Genomic DNA, 7,723 nt, shown 5'->3' with positions numbered 1-7,723 from the left:
GAACTCCTGCTGCCCCGTCCATGTGCCCCCACCCACCCCCACCCTGCATCCAATACAATGGCCGTGAAAACAAGGGCTCACACCCACCCATCCAAACATGCAAAGAAAAAATAAATAAATGTATTAAAATCATTTGTGTTTTAAAAAAAAAATTGGCACGGCGGCTCAGTTTTGTTGCCTCACAGCAGCAAGAAGGTTCTGGGTTCGAACCCGACCAACTCGACTGCATGTTCTCCCGTGCGTGTTCGCGAGAGTTTCCTCCGGTTGCACCGCTTTTCCCCCACCCACAAAAAAAAAATGACGTGCATGTCATGGTCAGACGCTCCTACCGATGCCCCTTGTGCAAGGCATCGGTCCAGTTGTGGAGCTGGTCCCCGTGCGCGGCTACGCCGCCGCCCACTGCTCTAGACCCCTGAGATGGGTCAAATGCAGAGAAAAGTATTTACCTCCAGAGGGATTTGTAAAGTTTACAAAATAGTGTGAGTTTCACCTTGGGACCGGTGGGGGGAGGAATAAAAAAAATTAAAAAAAAAAAATATATATATATATATATTAAAAAGCAAAGGCTTGGTTGAGCGGCGGGTGATGGCCCCAGGGTCCTGTTTGGTTTCGGCTTTTCTTCTGAGAGAGCAATCTCATTTCGGCCGTTTGTTGCTGTTAAACTGACGCTGGAGCCCTCCCTGCTTCATCAGCGGTGCTGTTTTCTTACTGGTTCCAGCCTGATAACAATTTGGCTGGTCGCTGTTTGCTCTGGAAGGCACCGCGTGTTGTGACGGCTGATAAACCTAATGAATTAAATAACTTTTTTAACGGGTTGTGGACTTGTTTCTAATGAGAAGTGTCAGGTTTGTTTGTTAGGCTCAAATCCCATTAAAAATAGCCTTAAGTTATTTATCAGGCTTCCGCCTCCTCCTCCGCTGACTACTTCGACGGGGGCCCCGCAAATGAAATGAGGCAAACACGAAACACGAAAGCTAATTAAAAAGCGGCTCAAACTGGGAGCTCGGGCGGAGCCTCGCACCTCCTGGCGTCGGATCTGATAACGGCCGGCAGGCCCAGGCCCTCCAAGAGGAAGGGCCAACGAAGTGACTGTGTCCGGGGAAAATCATCGCCACGTCAGGATGGGAACCCGACGAGACTCCAGGACGTAGGTCCTTTCTGAATAATTCAACTGGCAAGCACACAGAGTGATGTGAGGCCAATCACCGCAATTTTGCTGCAACTTCTGAGGTTTTGAAGGAGAATCTAGAAAAAGAAAGTCTTGATTTCTGATAAGAAGATTCTCTGATAACGGTGTATATAGTGATAATTTATTATCGTTTATATATTTATTTATTATTAATTATCATTTATACCCTAAATACCCTTTATAAATAACTTGTGCATAGAATAGCATATTCTGTAAATTTTGATATTTCTTTATTTCTGTTTGTTGGCAGCTGTTGTATATATTTGGCAACCTTTTTTAATTTGTATTTATTTTATTATTATTTTATTGTATTTTTTTTCAGACTGTTAGGCTTTTTTTTTTTTTTATACTAATCGGCTGTAGAAACGTACACATAAATAAAATAAACGTAATAAACTTAGATTCTGATTTGGATTAAGTAAAGGACCAATTCCTCCCATTGTGTAATATGAGTCAGGCACTAATTACAGCTCATAAAAAATAAAAATAAAAAGACTGAAATTCCAGAATTTCTTGTTTTATTGTCCCCTAAGGCGGTTAGATTCTAAACGTTGGGTCCGGGGGCCCTGCATGGGTCCCTTCGAGAGGTTCCAGGGGACCAGAGACAAAATCATATCAAATGTGATCTGTGGCCTAATGCATATTAAATGAAGGGTCCTTGATGTGGAGAAGAAGTTGTGAACAAGTAGTTGTTCATATCTTACTTTCTGTTTTGTACTTTTTAGTATTTTCCGGCTATTTGTATATATTTAACTTTTTATTCTATTTTATTTCTTTATTATTAATTTTTTATTAGTCTATTTTTACCTTCTTTTTTTTTTTTTGTTACCCGTATGTACCGGAACGCACCAAACCTCACCACGACAAATTCCTTGTATATGTTAATGTACCTTGCGCAATACACCCATTCTGATTCTAAAGAGTTGCTATGGGCATAAAAAACTCCATACAAATAGTAACGATAGTAATAATAATGCACCAAACCTGAACACCACCCATAAGACACGCTCGCTTATAAACAAACACAAAACACACAAAGTGGGTTAGACCACAATTCATAAAATCATCACCCTCCCTCCCCGCTCCCAGCCACACAAGATCACTTTCCCCAGGACTCCACGCTCAAATAATAACCTTGGTCACGGGCGAGCGGCCAGACCCCGCCACCGCCGCCGCCTCAGCACTTCACACACAAACACACACACACACACACACACACACAGACTGTTTTTTTCGGGACTCCCTGACCAGGGACGAGGGCTCATCTGCCCAACCGGCCGTGTAATCTCCCGGAGAATGTGTGTTTGAGAGATGAGGAGGAGGGCTCACCCCCTGATTTCATTACCTTTCCCTGACCCCGCAGACTGACAGATCTAATTGCCCAATCACTGCCCCCTCACCCCTCCCTCTCCCGCTCTCTCTCTCTCTCTCTCTCTCTCTCCTTCTCCTCCTCCTCCTCCCCCACCCCCACCCCCACCCCCACCCCCTGTTCCCTGATCAAATGACCAGCCTTCATTTAGTCTCTGGGCAGAAGAAGAAGAAGAAGAAGAAGAGACAGTTTATTCACCCGCCCCATCCCCTTTAATCTCACTCGAAAACTATTTGTCGGACTGAAAATGGCCTCTCTTGTTCTCGGAGCATAAAGACCATAAAGGGCATAAAGAGAGCGTCACAGTTCTTCCAAGGTCCCGAAACAACGCCACAAACACCACACATAGCAAAGGATTGAGGATAGTTTACCTTATAGTGTACTGATAACTCCTAACCATTTAAGCATAACCTGTAGTATTGTATTCATATATATTGTGTATACAGTGCCACACTACTAGCAACTGTATTTTTGTAGATTTTTGTTCTTTTTTTGTATTTCACTATTTTCTTTTGGAAATGTTGCTACGTCTGTATATTTGGCTATTCCTGTCTCATATTTTCACTGGGATAAATTCCTGGGACGTGAAAATGTACCTGGCAAAACAAAGGGATTCCGACTTTTCCGGTTGCGATTCCGTCCCACGTGTTCCCTATTGAACGAGTAAAAATGTTCTCCTCGCCAGGTGATCCTGTGGGGCCGCACGGAGAGGTGCCTCAAAGAGACGGCCGAGGAGATCTCGCTCTCGGGAACCGAGTGCCACTACTTTGTGTGCGACGTGGCCAACCGGGAGGAGGTCTACAAACAAGCCAAGGTGGTACGAGAGAAGGTACGACCGGCTTCGCCCGCTTCAGACGGACTGAAAGAAATGTGTTGCTTTGGCGCCGTTCGCTAGCACTTCACGCCGGTTCGTCTTTACTTGTAACGGAGTGTCAGCAGGAGGACCCCAGAAACAGAACCCATGCAGTAGAACGTCTTCGGAAACTCTTGTGTCTCACCGCGGTTCTCTTTCAATCCGAGGTGGGAGATGTCACCATACTGGTGAACAATGCCGCCGTGGTCCACGGCAAAAGTCTGATGGACAGTGACGACGACGCCCTTCTGAAATCCCAGCACATCAACACCATGGGACAGTTCTGGGTAAGAGCTGCAGTGGTCGAGGAACAGATTCGTACATGAAGGAGAACCGGGGGAATTCCTGACGGTGGATAATCCTCGGCGTTTGCCAACTTTGGTTTTAGCAGCCTCTGCCCCTGCACGGCTTAGCGGTGTATAGGTTTTCCTCTGAGCCGTCACTGTTGGCTGCGTTATGGCAGGTTAAGTGGGGTATTTCCAAATTGCCTCTCAGCCCCTGAAACATCAGAGGGGCTTTTGAAACTTGTGGCATTTTAAGTCTGAATGGAGCACAAAAGACCGTGTCACATGCCGACAGAAATGCAATTATCGACCAAATGGAAATGGGAATTTAATCTGTGGTTACACTCTCGGCCTATTTTGTTCTTTTTATTTTACCCTGCTCTGCTTTTGTCTGGCTATAGTCCGTATATTTAGATCTCTTTCTCCCCCCATGAGCTCATCCTCTCTCATCCCTTCCCTTGTCTTCATTTACCCTCTATTCTTCCCGCTCCCCTATATCTCGTCTCGCTCTTCCCACACATTCTCCTCCCAGACGACGAAGGCCTTCCTGCCCAGGATGCTGGAGCTGCAGCACGGACACGTGGTGTGCATCAACTCCATCCTGTCCCAGTCGCCCATCCCCGGGGCCATAGACTACTGCACCTCCAAGGCCTCGTCGCTGGCCTTCATGGAGAGCCTGGCGCTGGGCCTGCTCGACTGTCCCGGCGTGGCCTGCACCACCATCCTGCCCTTCCACACCAACACGGAGATGTTCCAGGGCATGAGAGTGAGGTGAGAGTGAGGTGCCTCAAAAGGGTCTTGGAGGGCTTGGGTAGGTTCTCATCACCACCGGCTGCGTTCATCTTTAATCTCGTGGACCGTCGCATCGATTGCAAGTCTCCCTGGAAAGAGGTCCAGGCGAAATGCTCTGAATACGACTCTTAATAATTCATGCGCTACCCTTTCCATAAACAACCATTAAATACTTATGAGTAATACCCATGAACCGCCAAGTGTTCCCAGAGAGCTTCTAAGCTGTCCGTGGCACACAATGTCGGAAGACTAGGCCTCCTCTAAACGCAGCCTCTCAAGCCATGAAAAAGGAAGTTTGTCCTTTGCTCCTTCCTCTTGGTTATGTAAGAGCATACGCAGCACTCTGCTGGAGATTTAGGATACGGAGCAGTGTGTGCTCAGTCTCGGTAGATGCGTCGAAAATACAACATGTTTGCAATGCTTGCTAAACAGCAACCAACCAGTTGTTGCTTTACTCCCATGAACCCTAGAGAACGTTGTGTTCCCGTTGAAAGCAGAGTTAATGTGCAAATGTCCAGCAATAACCCCAAAGGAGGGTTGAGACAGTGGAAGCTCGTAGCTTTCAGTTTCTCAGCATGACGGTCACACTCCATTACCTAATAGCCACATGTAGAAACATGTCTGTTGTTTTTTCGGTTCTTGCGTCATAGGTTTCCTCAGCTCTTTCCGCCGCTCAGACCCGAGTTGGTCGCCAAGAGAACCGTCGAAGCCGTCAGAGCCGGGAAGGCCTTCGTCTACCTGCCGTGGACCATGCACGCCCTGGTCCTTCTCAAAAGGTAGCCAGCGGGTTCTTTTTTTTTTTTTTTTTTTTTTTTTTTTGCATTTTGTTTAGCTTCTTGCTCTTGTTATTGTCATTCTTCATTATTATATTTATCATTATTATCGTTAGCAATACAAAGACTACCAACTTGTCATGGCTGTGACAATCCACTCACTCCCTGGAATGGATCAGACTCCAGCTTCCAACTAATAAGTAATCAGAAATTTCAGGGTATTTTTAAGCCTTATTGAATCCACATTGCAAATAAGGGTCTCCCCCGCTGTGCGCTTTCCCAGAAAAAATAAATAAATAAAATAAAATAAAAAATAAAAAAAAAGGATATGAATGAATGAATAGTTGTACTAGTACTCGTTAAACGGTTTTAATCACCTACCTAATGTGATACTTTTCTTCTGCCATCCTAGCTTCATGCCACAGGTTGCCCTTGAAGAAATCCACAAGTTTTCTGGAAGCTACACCTGCATGAACACGTTCAAAGGGAGGACATGAGCGCTGCCAGCCGAGCCTGGCCTAGACTGGACCGGACCGGACTGGACTGGGCGGAACGAAAGAACAGCCCCAAAAACTGGTGGGATGAAGGGACTCGTGGAGTGTGGGACGCCGTGGGGCGGAGCTGGAAGCTCCTCGATAGGGAGCGCTGAAATGTGCGAGAGGACGTTGGGCGCTGCGATGCAGGGTACATCCTGGTCCCGTCATGATTTGATTTAATTTTTGTGTGTGTGTGTGTGTGTGTGTGTGTGTGTGTGTGTGTGTGTGTGTGTGTGTGTGTGTGTGTGTGTGTGTGTGTGTGTGTGTGTGTGTGTGTGTGTGTGTGTGTGTGTGCACCCACATGTTTTTATGCACACAGATGAAGCAACTTTCTCATTTGACAAAATAAGCCATGCCGACTTCTGTACCAGCATTTACCTGGGAGGGTACCTTTTGTTTTGACACTCCTTTAGCCAGTTTTGTTGCCTGTGTCTTTTGTTTTTTATTATTATTATGAAACTTTTAATGTGTTTTCGATTAAATAAATCTTAATAAAGTGGAGTTTTAGGGAAGCGGTATCTTTTTGTGTTTGGAATTAGACTGATGTGGTGATAGATAAAATATATATATATTACAATTTAGAGAATTGAAAATAACATGAATAGTTTAATTTTATTCCCTAGTTTTGGACAATGAGATAGATATATATAGACATATTTTATTATTCCTGGGAGGAAATTGCAGTGTTTACAGCTCAAGTCAAAAATAGGCAATCATAATGATAGTTTCTATAATAAAACCTTGGCAGCTCCAGGTACCCTGGTTTAAAGAAAATGGAGTTTGTATGTTTTCCTAAGACAGGCAGCTTTAAATGGAGACTGTAAAATCAAGTAAAGAAAAATAAGGACGGAATAATTTGACAGAGCTACGGAGCATAAACAGCACTTTCATAAAAAAGACTCCACTCCATTCACTCGGTTTGACTCACAATGAATGAAGGTAGTTAAAATATTTAAGCCACTTTCCCACACGGAATCCGTAACGGCAAAGGCAGTGGGTAATCATTCCCACATTGGCCCCCTTAACGGAAAAGTTCTGTAAGGAGTCTGTTCCCACATACATGACTGTTACGGCTACATTACATAGTGCTCACACGAGAGGTGTCTAATATTACGTGAGACTAGGCAACAGAATCAGTCTGGTTTTTAGACCAGTGGTTCGCTCCCTGTCTCCCCGACCCATGGACACGTTCCTCCACCGACTGAGAAGGGACAGATCCCCCGTCTCCGGACACAATATCCCTAAACCAAAGTTATTAAATCGGTGTGATTAATTTCAACTTGTCCTACACTCTCTGCCGATGAACATTCTCCACCTGTTCTACCTCTCCCTGTCCGCTCCCTCCCTCCCTCCCAAGCTCCATGCTCCAGTGCAGCCGGCGGGAAAGCGAAGTGCTTCTGCTTCTGCACGGTCGCACCGCACCCCAACTGTGAAAGACACCTTTAGGGTCCCGGTGGCATTTTTAAGAAGAAAAATACTAAAATGTAAGAATAAAAAGACCTGTGTCCATAGAGAGACTGGATGTGTTTCAGTTTTTCATCTTGACAGCCGAGCTCCACCGTTTGGATCGGAGTCGTTTTTTTTTCCGAATGTTTTTTTTTCTTCTTCCTGACAACAAATCTTTTTAAAAAATATTGGTAAAATCCCGCTATTTGTGATTTGTTTGGATTTGGCTCTGCCCCTTCTCTACGGCAATGTTAATGCTTCCATTCCCACAAATTTCCATTCACAGCCGCTCTGGCAATTTGACGGAAATTATATTACTCCAAGAGTTGGGAAATTTACGGAAGGACTTCTACAGAACATCGAGACCGGATTTCTTTCCCTCAGGACACAATTATAGAACATTGCCAGGAGATTTATGGCTTTCAAGTGCAAGTAGGAAAGGGGCTCTCACTCTCTCTCTCTCTCTCTCTCTATATATATA

The 7,723-nt window shown here is 45.1% G+C and overlaps 1 protein-coding gene across 1 annotated transcript in view; it reads left to right on the top strand.

Moving 5' to 3' along the window:
• The window catches only part of dhrs3b (dehydrogenase/reductase (SDR family) member 3b), a 10,765-nt gene extending 4,468 nt beyond the window's left edge, over window positions 1-6,297 (top strand). The window contains exons 2-6 of the mRNA XM_080000514.1: window positions 3,244-3,387; window positions 3,579-3,698; window positions 4,228-4,466; window positions 5,138-5,263; window positions 5,673-6,297. Of these exons, the coding sequence (XP_079856640.1) occupies window positions 3,244-3,387; window positions 3,579-3,698; window positions 4,228-4,466; window positions 5,138-5,263; window positions 5,673-5,757 (714 nt within the window). The 3' untranslated portion in view covers window positions 5,758-6,297. The remainder of the gene's footprint in view (window positions 1-3,243; window positions 3,388-3,578; window positions 3,699-4,227; window positions 4,467-5,137; window positions 5,264-5,672) is intronic.
• Window positions 6,298-7,723: the final 1,426 nt, after the last annotated feature.

The sequence above is a fragment of the Zeus faber genome (assembly GCF_960531495.2).
Source record: "Zeus faber genome assembly, chromosome: 5".
In the NCBI taxonomy this organism is placed as follows: domain Eukaryota; kingdom Metazoa; phylum Chordata; class Actinopteri; order Zeiformes; family Zeidae; genus Zeus; species Zeus faber.
The sequence above is the reverse complement of the archived record's forward strand: the minus strand, read 5'-3'. Positions and strand labels throughout refer to the sequence as shown.